The 17,329-nt window shown below is 37.3% G+C and overlaps 4 protein-coding genes across 4 annotated transcripts; 2 read left to right on the top strand and 2 right to left on the bottom strand.

The window, feature by feature from the left end:
- Positions 1-1,607, bottom strand: LOC111807170 (RING-H2 finger protein ATL3-like). The gene has a single exon (XM_023692760.1). It carries the CDS (start codon positions 1,269-1,271, stop codon positions 462-464), a length of 810 nt encoding a protein of 269 aa, XP_023548528.1. The 5' UTR covers positions 1,272-1,607; the 3' UTR covers positions 1-461.
- A 1,282-nt stretch (positions 1,608-2,889) lies between these two features.
- On the top strand, positions 2,890-6,065 carry LOC111807561 (O-fucosyltransferase 36-like). Its single transcript, XM_023693331.1, has 3 exons — positions 2,890-4,190; positions 4,600-4,849; positions 5,881-6,065. Exons 1-3 carry the CDS (start codon positions 2,968-2,970, stop codon positions 6,055-6,057), a joined length of 1,650 nt encoding a protein of 549 aa, XP_023549099.1. The 5' UTR covers positions 2,890-2,967; the 3' UTR covers positions 6,058-6,065.
- Positions 6,066-6,903: 838 nt separating this feature from the next.
- On the top strand, positions 6,904-9,823 carry LOC111807082. The gene is made up of 8 exons (XM_023692659.1): positions 6,904-6,943; positions 6,991-7,361; positions 7,451-7,515; positions 7,603-7,701; positions 7,857-7,904; positions 8,170-8,233; positions 9,318-9,512; positions 9,606-9,823. Exons 1-7 carry the CDS (start codon positions 6,904-6,906, stop codon positions 9,438-9,440), a joined length of 810 nt encoding a protein of 269 aa, XP_023548427.1. The 3' UTR covers positions 9,441-9,512; positions 9,606-9,823.
- A 215-nt stretch (positions 9,824-10,038) lies between these two features.
- Positions 10,039-16,429, bottom strand: LOC111807402 (protein STRUBBELIG-RECEPTOR FAMILY 7-like). The gene is made up of 16 exons (XM_023693114.1): positions 16,172-16,429; positions 15,652-15,784; positions 15,492-15,563; positions 15,344-15,409; positions 14,635-14,706; positions 14,468-14,539; positions 14,016-14,087; positions 13,867-13,932; positions 13,718-13,780; positions 13,323-13,621; positions 12,294-12,577; positions 11,673-11,944; positions 11,405-11,537; positions 10,786-10,922; positions 10,550-10,706; positions 10,039-10,457 (listed from the first exon to the last, which is right to left on the bottom strand). The coding sequence occupies exons 1-16, from the start codon at positions 16,266-16,268 to the stop codon at positions 10,308-10,310; spliced, it is 2,145 nt and encodes a 714-aa protein (XP_023548882.1). The 5' UTR covers positions 16,269-16,429; the 3' UTR covers positions 10,039-10,307.
- Positions 16,430-17,329: the final 900 nt, after the last annotated feature.

Genomic DNA, 17,329 nt, shown 5'->3' with positions numbered 1-17,329 from the left:
ATCTTTCTTACTTTGTAGTCTAGTTCAATAAGCGGAGAATCAATCATCGATCTTTGAAATGGTAATGGTCTATGCTCGGTTTGGCTGATGAGTCAGTTCTTATGGGTTATGTTCATATTCCTTATGCATCATATCATTGTTTTGATTTTTAGACTATTTCCACAATAAACCAACATCAATCCACAAAAGAGGGAGAAATCAAGTTTTCTGTTCATATTTTGATTGATTCCATGACATTTTACACATCAAAGAAGAATTAACCCACCCTTTCTTTTTTCCGATTACAAGCCATTTGAATTTCAGAAAGAACTGCACAGGTTTTTCAATGGCAACAGCCAGACCATGTGGAGGTCACAGGCTCTGGTTAGTGGCTTGAAACTCTGCAATTTTCAGAAAGAATGCTATTTGATTCGTCTAACTCTGTTTTTTTAGTAGTAGGCTCTGATTTTTTGTTCTGTTTCTTAACTCTGCCCCATCCCTTCTTGTTCAAGATCTGAGGAAGTGGGATTGTTGCCAATTCTTCTCTCTCTGCTCAAAAGCCTCCTCAATGTTCTCAATTTGTTAGTAACAACTGATTTCATCTCTTCATCGGCGAAACAGGTACCGGTACCGGCACCGGCACCGGCATCAGCGGTGGATGTAGATGTAGAGGGCATGTTGGGAATGTCAATTACCACCATTCCCTCTGCCCTTGTGTTTGCCGTTGAAGAAGATGAAGTTTGAGCTTGTTCCAAACAAACCCGTCTTGAACTGACCTCCATTGAAGACCCAGATGCCAAATCCTCTGCAGAGTTCAGTTCTGTGGGATATGAGCATTTGGGTGCCACTGGGTTTCTGCAGAGAGGGCAAGTAGAGTTGGATTTGAACCACATGTCAATACAATCCACATGGAAGCCATGGTTGCACCTCGGAAGCAACCGAGCCTTCTCACCCTCACCCAACTCCGTCAAACACACAGCACATTCCATCCCCTCTTCGAAATCCCCCGGCGAGAACACCACCACCGGAAGCGACCGGAGAACAACAGCGTCAAGCCCGTTCCACAATGGCACGACAGCGGATTCCTGATCAGACCGCTGACTACCAGTGGAATTCGGTGTCGACTCGTCAATGCGGGACAGGAGCCATCGAGAGTAAAGGTGGAGAATCATAACGAAGACAATGACCAAAAAGAGTATTAAAATGGTCGCAACCATGATCTTCCCCGTTAGCTCCATGGCAAATGAGCCTCCGAATAACTGATTGATCCTCGATGCGTGATCTTGTTCCATTGGCAAAATCTCGGGTTCGAAATGAACAGAAATGGGAAATGGGTAATGGAATTTGGGAGCTGGAAATGTGAAATGGGAGCTTTAAAGAAGAATTGAAAGAAGGAAAGAAAGGGAAGAGTTCCAGAAAAGAAGAAGAGGAAGTGTTAGAGAGGTGGTGACTATTTGGTTGTTGGGTAGGACAGTTGAAGGAACCAAAGTCTTGCCACGAAGCCATCAAGTCAGTCTTCCCCTTCTTCACGAAATTGCCTCTTGACTCCGCCAGTCTGCTTTAAGACTCCTACACCACTTCAATATCGTTCAACAATATTAACAGTTTCTTTGAAAAAATAGATAAATATTTTATTTCAAAATACCCTCGAACTCTCGAACGTGTTTCAAAAATATCACTCAAACCAAAAGTTCGACGATGCATTTAAACATTTTAAAATACTTCAAAAACACCTTGGAATGTTTTTAAAATGTTAAAAAATAGCTTTATCATTAATATATGGGTGGAACTATTAGCACTCATTTAAAAAAATACCCAATAAATTATGAGGTGTGGATAGACGGTTTCCATCTATGTTGTCTCGCGCCCCTAGGTATTCTCTACCTACCCACCTGTGTCGGTTTTGGGTACAGGTACCCTTTTATTGAAGGTTGTTCGAGCTTTTCTTGGGAGTATGACATGGGTTACTTCATAGTGTACTCGAACATTGGCTTGATGTATTTTCTCTACCCTTCTTACCTTGAAAAAACAGGGGCACTTTGCGTACTTGAATCGATAACCATCTTTCGACTAACCTAGCCTCCTCCATCCCTCGGGACCAACAAGGGGTAGTATAGGAATATTCACCTGTTGTCCATCGACTACGCCTTTCGGTCTTATCTTAGGCCCTGACTCACTTTCCGTGGACAAACATTGCAGAGGAACCTTTAGGTTTTGGGGGCATTGGATTCTCACCAATGTTTGCGTTACTCAAGTTGACATTCTCGACGTGGGTGATAGTAAGAACGTTTTTGAAGTTTTTTTTTAATAAATTATTAAAAGTTTTAATGTTTCTCTAAAAAATTTTAAGAGTATTTTTTGAGTCGTGTTAGGATCGTTAGCATTTGAAGAGGTTAAAAGTAGTGATGGTAGTTCACTCTCCACAATATAATTATGAGTGGTTGCCAAAATGCCTTGGAATATCCTAAACTATTTTTATTTATATTCATCAAAATTAAATATAATTTATTTTTAATATTACCAAAAATTAAATTAAAAATGCTCGAAAATGATCAAAGAAATGTATGAAAATATCGAAAATTGAGAATATAAAAAATAAAAATGGTTGAATTTTAGATAAGATGGTATTTTGAATTTTATTTTCTTTCTTAATTTTCATATTTGATTTCAGAATTATTTTTCCATTATTAAATTTAATTATTTTTTAATTAATGGTTATTTAAAATATTAAAATTGGATGAGATTTAGAAGCGTAAAGGCTTGCTTTGCTAGAAAGGAAGAGAAGTAGATGGGCTGGGCCCAACAAGCGAGCTTTCAGATCGATGTCTGGTGGCCCGATACGACGTCGTTTTCGTCACCGACGGGAGTTCTTGAGCAACTTCAGATCTCATTTCCCCTGCCATTTTAATGTCCAATTAACGGCTACTACTTAGCTTGAAACTGTTCTTCCAGCCCTGCCTCACACTAAAACCTTGTTTTCTGGCGTTAATGGAGAAGCCCGATCCGTCTTCCGACGAAGACGACGATCGAGAGAATCTGATCCACCAGAATGAGATCAACAACTCTCCTTCCCCTCGCTCCGCCGTCTTCAACGTCGGCGATGGCCTCGATTTTCGTTCTGGCTCCCCCCGGCGTCGTTTCTCGTTCAGAAAGAGGTATCTCTTGGCCATTTTTCTTCCTCTCTTCCTTGTACTCGTCTATTTCTCTACCGATATTACGAGTCTTTTCTCCGGGGAGCTCTCTTCGTCGTTCAGAGTTTTTGATTCTCTCGGTCTTCGAATGAGAGAATCTGAACTGCACGCATTGTTTTTGTTGAAGCAGCAGCGGTTAGGTCTTTTGTCAATTTGGAATCATTCTTTTAGTTCTCTCCCCAATTCCACGTCTGAGGACCTCAAATTATCGTTACTTAGGCAGATTTCGCTGAATACGGAGATCCAAAACGCTCTTTTATCACCACATCAGTCTGGGAACTCATCGAATGAAGTAGGCGTTGAAGAGCTCGATTTTGTTGGTTCTGATTTCGATAGGTGTAGGAAGGTGGACCAGGAGTTGTCCCGTAGACGGACCATAGAATGGAATCCGAAACCGAATAAGTTTTTGTTTGCCATTTGCGCATCAGGACAGATGTCGAACCATTTGATTTGCTTGGAAAAACACATGTTCTTTGCGGCCATTCTTAATCGATTTTTGGTTATTCCTAGTTCCAAAGTCGATTATCAGTATAGTAGGGTGTTGGATGTAGATCACGTCAATAATTGCTTGGGTAGGAAGGTTGTCGTCTCTTTTGAAGAATTTTCCGAGATTCAGAAGAAACGGTTGCAGATCGATAAGTTTTTCTGTTATTTTTCAAAACCTGATCACTGTTATTTGGACGAGGACCATGTTAAGCAGTTAAACAATATAGGGGTTTCCACGGGTAAACTCGAGTCTCCTTGGGATGAGGATATTAAGAATCCCAGTAAAAAAACAGTTCAAGATATCGAGTCCAAGTTCTCTTCCGATGCTGATGTTATTGCCATTGGAGATGTTTTTTATGCTAATGTAGAGAATGACTGGTTTGGGCAACCAGGGGGTCCTATTGCTCACAAATGCAAGACCCTAATTGAACCAAGCCATCTTATTATGGTCACTGCCCAGCGTTTCATTCAGACTTTCTTGGGGAACGATTTCACAGCTATTCACTTTCGACGACATGGATTTCTGAAGTTCTGGTATTTCATTCATCCCCCAGCTCCAATTTGTACTAAGTTAATGTTGTGTTTTTCATTCTATCTCATAGCTAAGAAATATTATGATCTCACATCTTTACTTTATTCAACATTATCTGCCCATATCTCTTGGTGTTTGCGTTGTTCATTGACTGCTTGATCTGTTTTCGACTTTTGTTTTGATGTTCATAATGCTGCAACTGTTTTTGATGTTTTCCCCCCATTATCATTGTTGTTGTTCTTTTTCTTTTCACTTGCGTGACATGCATGTATTATATGGTCATGGAGATGTGGCTCATAGATTTGTACTTCTACTACAGCTCCTCCTAGTGTGCAATATTACAACATTCGTGCTTTCTGAATGGCCTTGATGTTGAGAAAACTCATAGTTTTCTTTCTTGCTCATTTCCAGTAATGCAAAACGGCCAAGTTGCTTTTACCCTATTCCTCAAGCTGCAGACTGCATTGCAAGTGTAGCTGAACGGTCCAATTCACCCGTCATTTATCTTTCCACAGACGCAGCAGACAGCGAAACTGGATTGCTGCAGTCCCTTGTTGTGGTGAATGGAAAGCCCATACCACTGGTTAAACGACCGCCTCGAAATTCAGCTGAGAAATGGGATGCTTTACTTTACAGACATGAAATTGAGGGAGATTCTCAGGTGAGTGACTCATTTTTAGTTAATCAAATCTGAATGTGATCTAATGCAATTATGTAGTATATTTTATGCATAAATGCCTTGTGTTTTCTTCCAAAAATCCTCAACCGACTCCTTTTCAATAGAAAGGAATAGCCAAACCAACCCAGCTATCACATGGTATTGCTCGTATAAGATAACTTCATTAGGCGTTAGAGAATCGTTTCTGGATAAAAGTTTTGATGTGGACCTTATGAATTGATATCTAATCCAGAAGATGGTTACTGATCCCTCTTCATAGCGCCTCCTTTCTCATTCTTTGGACATCAAAAAGTTATTACTTTTTTTCCCTCCACTGTACTTTAGGCCGCCCCCCCTTTGGGATGATGGTGAGTGGGTTGTGAGGCTGAAGCATCTACTGGGGTTAGACGTAGCGATTGATATCTTTGGATAGCTCAAGTTTTCCTCAAAGTTCTCTCATTTATTTTCCTAATGATAGTTTGGTTTTTATATATTAAAAAAAAAAAATCGTCTTAGATTCTCGTGTATGATGTTCATGTTGAGGATTGTTGGAAAAGGAGTCCCACAATGGCTAAGTAAAGGATTGATCATAGGTTTATAAGTAATGCGACTAATTAAAGGATTGATCGTGGGTTTATAAGTAAGGAATACATCTCCATTGGTGTGAGGTCTTATGGGAAAATAAACAGCAAAATCATGAGAGATTAGATTATGCTCAAAGTGGACAATATCATACCATTATAGAGGTTCGTAATTCCTAACAGCTCATGCATTATTTCTAGCATTTGAATGTTTAGTTGCTTCTTAATTTTGCCAACCAATGGCTTCTTACTCGAGTAGGATGGATTTATTCGGGATGGTTAAATCTTTAGATCAACCTTGCCAAAATAAGCCTAACTCAGTAGTAATTGACGTATACTTATTTCCGTATAGTTGGAAGTTCAAATCCACACACGCCACAACTTCTGATCATTCTAGGTAGACACGTATACTTATTGAGTTTTTTTTGTTTGTTTTGAAATGATGTTTGGAAGGTGGAAGCCATGCTGGATAAGACCATCTGTGCAATGTCGAAAGTGTTCATTGGAACATCTGGTTCCACTTTTACTGAAGACATTTTGCGTTTAAGAAAGGACTGGCGATCAGCATCTCTATGTGATGAATATCTCTGTCGAGGTCAGGACCCAAACTTTATTGCAGAAAATGAATGACCAAAAAACAACTTTATTTTCATTATTATTTTTGTTAGTTTCAAGCCGATTCTTTGATTCAATCCTGCTCTATTTTCACTCGAAATTCTTCGGCATGTAGCATAATGTTAGATCATCGTAGAATTGGGCGTGTCCAAAAAAAAAAAAAAAAAAAAAAAAAAAAAAAAAAAAAANTTTTTGTAATATTACTCGTTCATGTACTTTAAATTATCTATTAGTTTAGTCGATAAATATCAATATGTATAATTTAGCTATTATACTATAAGATTATAACGATTTAGTCTCGACTGTGAAAATTATTATTAAGATTTAATGAGATTTATTGCATTTGTAGTTTATAAGTTATAAAGTTCATTGAATAATAATAAAAATTAGCATTTAAGTTTTAATAAATTATCATGAATAGTTAGGATATACTAAAGTTAGCTAAACATTATTATTATGTACTCCTTTTTGTTAAGATTGAAATTCCGCATCCTCGTAGCAATATATTTTACCTTTCGTGTACTAAAAAAATATGTTATTTATTTAAATAGTCGCACGTACTTATAATTATGAGAATAAAAGAATTGATATATTATAAAATTGAAGGTCGATCTATTTTAAAAGCTATTAGAGGTCGTTTGGTTTGAGGTTTTGTATAAGGAACGGGATGAGTGTTAATTTAAAAGTCCAAAAAATAAACTCTTATATATATATATATATATATATATAATTAATTAATTAAATAAAGACTAAAATCGAATTTTAAAATGTAAAATGCTAAAAGTGAGAATTCCAATTTTTTGGGGGTCAAAATGTAAATATAAAAAATTGATGGGCAATATAAAATTTCATTAGTAATGAATGGGATGCGGCGGGAGTTCTCTTCACCCGCGTTCTTGCAGTAGTCGCAACGGCGCGTATTTAAGACTCATTTCGTTCACTTTCGAGTTCGAGTTCGAGTTCGAGTTCTCTCCACATTTTCCACATTTTCCACATTTGGTTCAGAGAAACCAATTTGCTTAGGGATTAGTGTTTATGTGACAGAGGGAGGAGTTCGTGTACCGACGAAGCCTCTTCTCCATTGGAATTTTGGAACGAGGAGAGCTAGATTGGTAGTGTTTCCAATCAGAGGAAGAAATTGGTGTTTCAGCAGATCCATCGACCTTGCCGCTTCGGATTCTGCTTCTACTCAGATTCTTTCCACTTTGAAGGATCTCTTGACCAAAATTCCATCGTCTTCTTCCTCCAAATCAGACGCTCTCTCCCGCGGCACTGGTAGAAGCAATGCGGAGATTGTTACTGATTTCATCTCTTTCAAGGTCCTCCATATTCTTTTCAGTTTCGTTTCGCTTCTTTGATCTGGTATTCGTTTTGATCGAATCAAACATCGCGACGTCATGGACGTCAGATGAATAAAGCGTGGACTGCTCTTGAGAAGGCTCCTGAAAAATCGTTTAAAAATAAACTTCACGGGTAAAGTCTCGCCAGCGCGATTCTATTAGTCCTATGTCACATTTCTAGTGAAAGCAACTGGATCTCTATTGATTTTTCTGCTTGTAGGATCGGATTGATGCTTTTATCTCGAGTTACGCCGTCTGAGATATTCTTGAAGTCAATAACTAAAGATATCACGAGTGTCGAAATAACATATCGATCGAGGTTTCATCTCTTTTACTTCGTTATTTTAAAAACATTGCTGCTTCTTTATCTACTTGAAATCCATTTCCGATGCCTTTTTCAATACTTAATTATATAAATTGTTACTATTATCACAAATTGTTATGTTACTTCACTGTTTTCTTGCGACATTACAGTTTGAATCCACGGCTAGTTCGCAGGAGGTTACGGCATATTTCTCTCAGGTGCATTTCCTTTTTTCGATCTGCCTAGTTTGTTTTAGGCTAAATATCGTTGATTCAAGAATGTGTTATTCTCTGGACCGAGGGACGAGAATTGACGTCTATAGATTTTGTATACTTAAGATTTGGTCACAACAATGAGCCTGTGGTTCCATGACAGAATGCTTATTATGATCTCAAGTCCTTTTTGTTTCTAGATAGCTATTCTTGTTGCAAAAGCTAGAACTACGACCCTTACTGATGTGAATTTTCTGTATCTGATGACAAGGGGAATTCTGTCATGGAACCACAGGCTCATTGTTCGCACATTTTCTTATTGGCGAGCTCTGAAGGTACATCTGTACTTGGCTTTTGGACATCATCATGTTTTAGTGTAGCTGTACTTGACCATTGGATTTTATTAAATTTTTTAAGAGTTCATTGCATGTTCTTAATGTTTCTCCATTTCTCTTCAAATGTACGTAAACATATATACTTATAGGAAAGCTCCTTCGGTGGGTCTCAGATAGATTTTACCCGGTCTCAGATAGATTTTACCTGTGCTATGTTCAAATATCATCATTAATCCAATAGGGTCAAGCCCAATAATTATATGAGCTCATTGTATATTTATTTTAGAAAAATTATTTAAGCAAGGTTTTCATTGTATACTTAGGTTTTCATCTCAAGAAACTCAAGCTCTTCAATTAAAGCAAAGTGTAATAGTATTCTACCCAGTGTCTTGTAATCTCTTTTCGATTGATGTTAATAAAGAGTGCAAATGTTTCACATAAATAGTTGTGTTCAATATGCTACTCATCCTCTGATGGCATGAAAACCGAGCACAAAGTCCAACAATATCCAGGTTCACACTGGTAAGTTCAGATTGTTCTTTCCTTCGCATGTAATTAATAGAAACTACACTAAAATTATTGATTGGAGAAGAAGTACTATGAGTGGAGTTGGATCCCTTCTATCCTCATTGGCGCCGGTGGCCCCGTATTTAAACAATGGTTCGATTTCTATTTTTTAGATTTCATAGGCTATCATGTGAATATATTGCCTTTGTTATTTTACATTTGATCCAATCCTTTTTTTTCTTTGATTGATTATTATCCTCAGAGACTATGATATTTTACATTGGACTATGATGTTTCACATTGGTTGGGGAGGAGAACAAAACATCTTTATAAGGGTGTGGAAACCTTTCCACAGCAGACCTGTTTTAAAACCTTGAGGGAAAGCTTGAAAGAGAAAGCCCAACGAGGATAATATCTACTAGCGGTGGATCTGGCTGGGTCATTACAGAGACATATCTGATGATATGACATATTTTTCCATCAATCCTTGTCTTCTCATTTTAAAGGATCATCAAGCATAGAACTGAAATCACTCTTACTTGGATAAAGTTAATTATGTTTTTATCTTTATGTTTAGGATATACAGCCATTGAAGAAACTCGACGAAATTCCAAGTCGGATGGAGAGATCTAATGATACAACTACAATTAAGGATACAATGAGATCAGCTCGATCCAATTTTCAGATGGGAGGGGAATGAAGGTGCAACATTCAAACAAAGATGATCGATCAAATTCACAAAATGAGGGAATCACATACGCTTGGATTAATGGTGTGTTATACTTCTCAAAATTTACATCTACAATTATAAAAGGAAGTGCATAGCCTGATTCCCCTGTTGGGTGGCTTTAATTATGTTGGCCAGTGCGATCTCATCCATCCCCAAGACGACAACAATCGGATTCGTCTAAGAAGTTCTCTTCTCAATACAACCCAAATGTGGTTGGCACCAGATAACCATATTGGTCAGTAGTACTACCCTTTTATTTATTTTATTTTTTTGCATCGTATCTAGTTTTTTAGTATCATTTAAAAACATTAAACTATTTGATCTAACATCGAAACCTATTAGAGTTTGAAGTAGATAATTAGTTTAAATCAACATAATTATTAGATTAAAGTTACAATTGTCCATCATCATGGATCTTCTCTAATAAAATGTTTGTATAAAAGATTGTTTACAACCCCTTTCATAATTATTATATAGTATTCGACGACCAAGTAAGATTTAAATAATAAATTAACAACAAATAATAATGTGAACAAGAATGGTTCATACAAGTAAAATCTTCGAATTATTTAATCGAAATAAATATTTGTTGAAAATGAAACGAGTTGTTTTACCGTTATGTTTCAAATACACTAAAAAGCTATGGAGTGTAAACTTTTCCACAGAAGGAATCTAAACATCAAACATGTAATATTAACAACATAACAACAAACATAATTATTATTATGAAGAAAGAATTATGATGAAGAAGAAGAAAAAGGTAAGTTTGTGTTCCAGTTTCATGATGATGTAGTAACCAACAATTTTTAGCTTTGAAGAAGCTGTGTTGTGTTGTGTCTATGGTGTGTCCTCTCCACCCATCTCTCCTCCCCTGGGAGATGTTGCATTATCGTTCCCAACTGTTCTCTTACTCATGTTAGCTCGCTGTACCAGACGAACCAACGCTTCCACCACCTCCGACATTGGAGGTCTGAACTCAGGTTCAGTCTGTCGTTAAAAATAAATTTAGGTCTAAATAAAAACACCATTAAAGACGAGACAATACGATACTATACTACACTATACTTATATGATGATACCTGGACGCAAAGCGCAATCACGTCTGCAAATCGAGAGAGAGATTTAACTGGATATAGCCCTTTGAGCTCGGGATCTACCATCTTCGTTAAAGCATCAATGTCATGAAGCTGTGGTGTAGCCCATCGAACCAAAGATTGCTCCATCCTCGACCTTGAACTGTAATTGCAAGAAAACATCACAATGGAACGAAAACAAATGGAATGTGGCAACATACTTGAAGTGCATAAACATTCACCTATCGAACGGTTTGCGTCCAGTCAGGAGTTCCAGCATGACCACACCAAAACTGTAGACATCGCTTTTCAACGTATATTGGCCGGACATGGTGACCTCAGGGGCAGTGTATCCTGAACTTGCACCGTCATCCAGTGCCTGCAGATTACAAAATACGAGTTGAATAACCATTCGTGTTGCAGTGCCTATTAAAATACGTTCGTGTTACAATGCCTATTAAAATAGGTTCGTGCTACAGTGCCTATTAAAATATCACACCTAATAATTGTACGACCCATTTAATCTTTATTTTTAGGAAAATGATTTAGATATTTTAAGAATAAAGATACCTAAATCTTTAGTAAAACGATTTGAATATTTTAGAAATAGATTGTCTAGCCTCTACTGTAAATAACAAAGTGTAGTACTTGAACAAAGTGTAGTAGTTTCTATAGAGTGTCTTGTAATTTCTTCTTGATTGGTGTTAATAAAAAGTGCGAGTGTTTCTAGTAGAGCGAAGTGTAGTAGTTTTTATAGAGTGTCTTATAATCTCTTCTCAATTAGTGTTAATATAGAGTGGCTGCATTAGTGTGCATTTGTATATTGAAGTAAAAATAAGATTCAATAGGTTCAAGATTGACCTGATCTGCATTAGGTACAAAGCTTTCCAGTCCAGAATCAGAAAGGTGTGGGCTGAATTCGGCATCCAGCAATATGTTAGCGGACTTGATGTTTCTATGAACAATTGACGGGGAGCATACTTCATGAAGATACCTGAAAAGTTTACCATCATCGCGTCTAGTCTTCAAACAACATGAATCATTTATCCACTACTTCTATTCATTAATGTCTGCAAACTAGAACAGTTCAAGAGTCATTTAAAAAGGCTTGGTGCCTGCCAAAACTTACTCTAATGCGCGCGCTGTTCCCAAGGCAATCTTAATGCGGGAATTCCATATTAGAGGTCTGTTGTATTCATCTGATAGATGCAAGAAGTCGTAAAGCGAGCCGTTTCTATGGAACTCATACACAAGCAAATGCTGTCCATGCTCTGAGCAATAACCCACCAGCTCGGTTATATTGGGATGGTGTAACTGGGAGACTTGAGAAACAATGTCAGTGAAATCTTCAGCCAATTCCCTCGGTAGTGCAGACGAGTTTATCTTTTTCACGGCAAGAACCTGAATCAATTCAAAACATCAGAAGCAGTTTGGAGGAAAAAAGATAACACAAAATCAGCTCGGACTATGCTAAGGCTATAATATGTGTGTGTAACCGTCCAAGCCCACCGCTAGCAGATATTGTCCTCTTTGGGCTTTCCCTTTCGGGCTTCCCCTCAAAATTTTTAGAACGCATCTGCTAGGGAGCGGTTTCCACACCCTTGTTTCGTTCTCCTCCCCAACTGATGTGGGATCTAATAGTTTGATTCATAAATAAATCTCTAGCATATTCAATGTAGGAGAGATCTATCATTAGATATTATATTTTTCCTATCTCAGTTCGATATGAAAAATTAAGTTTGGGAGTAACCTTTCCGTTATCAAACTCAGCCCGATATACACGTCCAAATGATCCCTCACCAAGAAGATTTTCAACATTGAAGCTGCCTGTAGCCATTTGCAGGTCTGCTATTGAATATGCCTTTACATTAATAGGAGCTGCACTGGCCTTCTTGACGACTGGTGCTCGTTTTGAGAAGTCGTCTTCATCAAACGATTTATGACGATCGATAGGTGGGGGTTTGAGATTAATTGCAGCAGAAGTGTCAAATGCTGTTGGATAAAATGTGGAGGAAGTCTCTTCTGACTTCATTTCTGCATTACAATGTTTGAAAGCATTGAGTGGTGTTAAAAGTAAATTTTAATGCCATAAAATTAGAACTTTACACAACAATATATGAAAACAAGCAACAAATCAAATTTGTAACAGCCAAGCCTATCGCTAGTAGATATTGTCCTCTTTGGACTTTACATTTCGGGCTTCAAATAACATCAAATTTGTAACAGCCCAAGCCTACCGCTAGCAAATATCTTGTCCTCTTTGGGCTTTCCCTTTCACCCTTTATAAGAATGCTTCGATCTCAAAATTCACACCCTTTGATGCTGGGCACACCGCCCAGAACCTGGCTCTAATACCATTTGTAACAGCCCTAAGCCCACTTCTAGTAGATATTATCCTCTTTGGGCTTTCCCTCTCGGGCTTCCCCTCAAGGTTGTGGTTTTCTCTTTCAGGCTTCCCCTTAAGGTTTTTAAAACGTATCTGCTAGAAAGAGGTTTCCACACCCTTATAAGGAATGCTTCGTTCCCCTCTCCAACCGATATGACAGCCTAAAATTTAAATTTTTAGTTTATTCTGTGCACCAAAAATCAGGCTGAAGCTATGATACAGGGAACACAACTGTAAACAGTAAATTCCAATGTTCTTTCATGACCATCTCTCTCATATTCTAACGAAATTATTTTGAACAAGAAATGACGGAATCTATAAAGGAAAAATTAAGGCATGAAAATATAGACAATATGAAAATGCAAATAATAATCTCATAGTGTAGAACACGACCTTGTGTTGCAGTCATTTTAAGAGGTTGCAGGGGTTGATTATCAAGCCTTTCAATGTCTGAAGATGATCTCTTCGATCTCCTCTTGACGATGAAGAATGCTACTACCGCTCCAACGACAAGCACAGAGATGATAATTCCTGCAATGGCACCACCACTTAATCCTGATTTCTGACCTTCACTAGAACCACCACTTGATGGACTGCCACCAGAACTGTGACTCCGGTTCCTTCTGGTGGCTGGGGGTGTACCAGGTGGGGGAGGGGGTGCAGGACCTGAGCTCCAGGAGTTCCCATCTTTCCTGATAAAATTTTCAATCATATTGAAGGCTAATGGAGTCAAAATCAGTACGCAATTAAAAGAATTACCAGCCAATGATAATGTCAGATATACTCACCGCAGATTAATGTTCTTCAGTTGATTAGGGATCCAGCCAGTGAAACGGTTATTTTCAACATTCCTTGAAAAAATAAAAACCCAATGCATTCAATAAGATGGTGGAAAAGAAGCATATCTTCCATGTTAACTTAGATGCTTTAAACTCACAGGTTATCAAGAGGAAGAGTTGCAAGGACATCAATTGTGCCAGTGAACTGATTGTTTTGCAAATTCCTGTTTAAAAGTTGATCAACGGAATCAGCAAAAAGGACAATACTACTTCAGGTGTCAATAGCATAGGAATGAATTAGACTTACATAGTGCTGATGCCAGAAAGAGAGCTAAAACTCTGAGGCAGGTTGCCTGACATAGCATTGAAAGACAGATCCCTGATTGAAATACAAATTTCAATACATCAAGCGAGAAGACTACAACAAACTCAATCATTCTCATACTTTGTCTTGAAGAATATGTTTCAGCAACGTGAGAAGACAATGCTTGACAGGCATTATGGTAAATTTCTCATTGTAGAACGAAGTACTATGACGAAAATGTCATTAAATAGAGTAGGCATAGAATTTATCAGGTGATGGAAAATTTTAAAATTGTTTGGCCCACCAAGTATAAAAATGTGCATACAAGCCATGTAAACAGGGATTGCAATAGAGATATATTTGAAAGAGTCTGGGCCTAAAAATATTCGGTCAGCTCAAATCAGCAGCCGTTCAAATTCTCATAAGAAATGAATAAGTAGGGGAAGATATCTTACAATGTGAATAGGGAAGTAAGCTGCCCAAACATATCAATCAATGGATTCTGAAGCTGATTATGACTGATATTTCTACAATTTCAATAAATGAGAGGAAAAAACATCAATAACAGCTAAAGTCTTTGGTAAAACAAGCATGCCAATTGATGGTTAAAAAAATTGCTTACAAGTATTGAAGAGAAGTCATCAAGGAAATGGAATAAGGGATGCCTTTATTGAAGTTGTTTCTAGCAAGATTTCTGCAGATAGAAGAATGGGCGTGAGAATAACATGTAAAACGTAGTCATTGAGCATATATGCAATTATTGAACTTATAGTATGCTTCATAAGCTATTCGAACGGTGAGAAACCTGAAAAGATTTCTACACTTCTAGCAATTGTTTTCCTTTCCTCATTGGATTTGAATCAGATTTCGGATCAATCTATATTGATTGACTGCCTCCATTATGTTGTTGCTAGCAAATACCACTATTTTTTGTTTTGGATCTTCCAAATCATTCCCGGGGGAGGTCCGGACCCATTTTTTTCTGATCCTTCGATGATAATAAGGGTGTGGAAACTTATCCCTAGTACACTCGTTTTAAAAACCTTGAGAGGAAGCCCGAAAGCCCAAAGAGAACCATATTTGTTATAAGTGGGCTTGGGCTGTTACACAAACATTGTTCTGTGGTTCTTCTGGTCGAAACCTCTATATCTTTAATTATTAATTTTCTGTCCTGGTCATACACTACTTACTCTCTTATGTAATTGATTTTGGCCATTTGGAACATAGGGATAGGCTTAGTTCTTAGTAAGTAGTGGAAGCTTTAGCTTGTGTACAATTCATAACTTCATGTAAAACGCAGAAAATAAAGCTAAGTTACATAAGAAGCATACAGTCTTTTCAGGTTAGGTGGAAGTTGGTAGACTATCTCGCCTCCAATATTGTTATTGCTCACATCTCTGCAACATAATAGAATTATCCACATCAATAAGAAGTAGAGAAGAAACTATATGAAGTCCACCAAAAGGCTATGGACCTTACAGGTTGGTTACCGATGTCATACTTGCAAGCTGGTACCCGAGCGATCCACTGAGCCCGAGGCCAGATAAGTTTCTAACAATAAGGAATGCAAACATTCATAAGCATCAATGTCATATCATATGGGAACATGTAGGGCAGTATAAATCAGGATTGTAGTTACATTTCCGTAACCCGTGTGCCAGAACAAGTAATCCCCTTCCATGATTGTCCACAAGGATCATCGCCATTTGCGTTCCACTTGGTTAACTGAGGCGGCGAGTTTAAGCTGGAGTACAAAACTCTTAAAGCAGAGGCTGCAAATTAAAATTGCCATGAGGAACAGAATTTTACACAAACCGTATAATGCGAATAAGGAATGCAATCAATCAGTAGTCAAACACCCACATCCCAAAAGTCAAATCAGTGTTGCAACTTGTGTTCTTCGTCTCATAAATCTATTATACCGTAAACAAAAACAACCATTTTCTTTTGAAACAAGTACAAAAATCTTCAAATCCGCAAGAATCGCCGTAATGTAGTACAAACAATATGCAGGAGGCGTAGGAAAACTGCTAGGGGAAATATACGCAATCTTCGAAAAAATCTAGTTATGTGGAAGTAAAGAAGAAATGCACAGAAAAAAATAGTAGAAGCAAGTAATCCATAGTAGCAGAGGATAATAAATTGGGAAGGCAGCTGACCATCTGTTGGATCTGTGGCTCCTTGAATGGAGCTAGGCTTCCATCCTAGAATGCAAAGAAGGATGAGAGATATCAGCTCCCTCCACCTCCAATTCATCCTTCTCTATCTCTTCCCAAAACCCACCCTCCTCCCTCTGCTCAGAACAGGAACCAGAGCCTCAAATCAATCAGCCTCTTTTCCTGAATCTCATTCGCTCTCTCTCTCTCTCTCTCTCTCTCTCTCTCTCTCTCTCTCTTCTCTCTCTCTCTCTCCTGTGAAACTTAGAAAAAAGTTATTTAATTTTTAATACTCTGTACAGCCTCGCTCAAGTGAAGCTGGCAGGCACGATTAGTCAGGAAGAATCAAAAGCCACGGAAAAAGCTGTCTGTTTCCATCACAGTTTTCTCTTAGTGTATTAATATATATATATATATATATATATATAGTATGTGAAAAGACAAAAGTAGCCTTGGTAGGTGCAAGTAATCTACTTTGGATCGCAGGAAACGTAGTAGATTAGATGGGAACAAATTTTGTAAAAAGGAAAGTGAGAAACGGTCTCTTTCACAGTGATTTCTTTCTTTCTCTTTTTCTGTTCATAATTTGAAATGTGTTTAATAAGATTTCAAGCTTTTGATTATTTAACAATTAACAATTGAAATTACTAAGATATGACTCTAAATAGCCTAAGCCTCCAAATCAATAAAACAATAATACCAACAATTATTGATGGTATTAATGTTAATAATTCAACATTTAATTTCAACTGCCATACAGAAACTTATGTATGACTCTATATTATCAGTTTGGTTGAAAGAAAAATAGCAAAGGAACACACCGTTCCAAACCTTTTTTTTTTTTTCCTTTTCTTTCATTTAATTTTTAATTATTGTTTAGTACCAATTTAATTATTCTTACCTAATGTTTTGTATGTTGATGGTGTCAACACCGTTACCCTTGGCCTTGTCAAAGTAAAAAAAAAAAAAAAGGGTTAAATTAAAAAAAAAAATACCTTTTATATTTTGTCTAAAAAAAATGTCCATAAACTTTCTAAAGTTTTAATAATACATTTGACATTTATTTTGAATGAAAACCGTTATATTTTATTTTTAAACTATCATACAACATTTAATGGATTTTTAAAAATACATTTTTAGTTCAAAAATACTCTCTCGGTT

The sequence above is a fragment of the Cucurbita pepo genome, chromosome LG12 (genome assembly GCF_002806865.2).
Source record: "Cucurbita pepo subsp. pepo cultivar mu-cu-16 chromosome LG12, ASM280686v2, whole genome shotgun sequence".
In the NCBI taxonomy this organism is placed as follows: Eukaryota; Viridiplantae; Streptophyta; class Magnoliopsida; order Cucurbitales; family Cucurbitaceae; genus Cucurbita; species Cucurbita pepo.
The sequence above is the reverse complement of the archived record's forward strand: the minus strand, read 5'-3'. Positions and strand labels throughout refer to the sequence as shown.

Excerpts from the sequence above, each read along its gene's own strand:
- LOC111807170 (XM_023692760.1), bottom strand. The coding sequence starts at position 1,271 with ATGGAACAAGATCACGCATCGAGGATCAATCAGTTATTCGGAGGCTCA.
- LOC111807561 (XM_023693331.1), top strand. The coding sequence starts at position 2,968 with ATGGAGAAGCCCGATCCGTCTTCCGACGAAGACGACGATCGAGAGAAT. Across the intron at positions 4,191-4,599 it reads CATGGATTTCTGAAGTTCTG|TAATGCAAAACGGCCAAGTT; the intron begins GTATTTCATTCA and ends GCTCATTTCCAG. Across the intron at positions 4,850-5,880 it reads AAATTGAGGGAGATTCTCAG|GTGGAAGCCATGCTGGATAA; the intron begins GTGAGTGACTCA and ends GATGTTTGGAAG.
- LOC111807082 (XM_023692659.1), top strand. The coding sequence starts at position 6,904 with ATGGGATGCGGCGGGAGTTCTCTTCACCCGCGTTCTTGCA. Across the intron at positions 7,362-7,450 it reads CTGATTTCATCTCTTTCAAG|ATGAATAAAGCGTGGACTGC; the intron begins GTCCTCCATATT and ends CATGGACGTCAG. Across the intron at positions 8,234-9,317 it reads CTTATTGGCGAGCTCTGAAG|GATATACAGCCATTGAAGAA; the intron begins GTACATCTGTAC and ends CTTTATGTTTAG.
- LOC111807402 (XM_023693114.1), bottom strand. The coding sequence starts at position 16,268 with ATGAATTGGAGGTGGAGGGAGCTGATATCTCTCATCCTTCTTTGCATT. Across the intron at positions 15,564-15,651 it reads GGCACACGGGTTACGGAAAT|AAACTTATCTGGCCTCGGGC; the intron begins GTAACTACAATC and ends CCTTATTGTTAG. Across the intron at positions 10,923-11,404 it reads TTGTACCTAATGCAGATCAG|GCACTGGATGACGGTGCAAG; the intron begins GTCAATCTTGAA and ends TGTAATCTGCAG.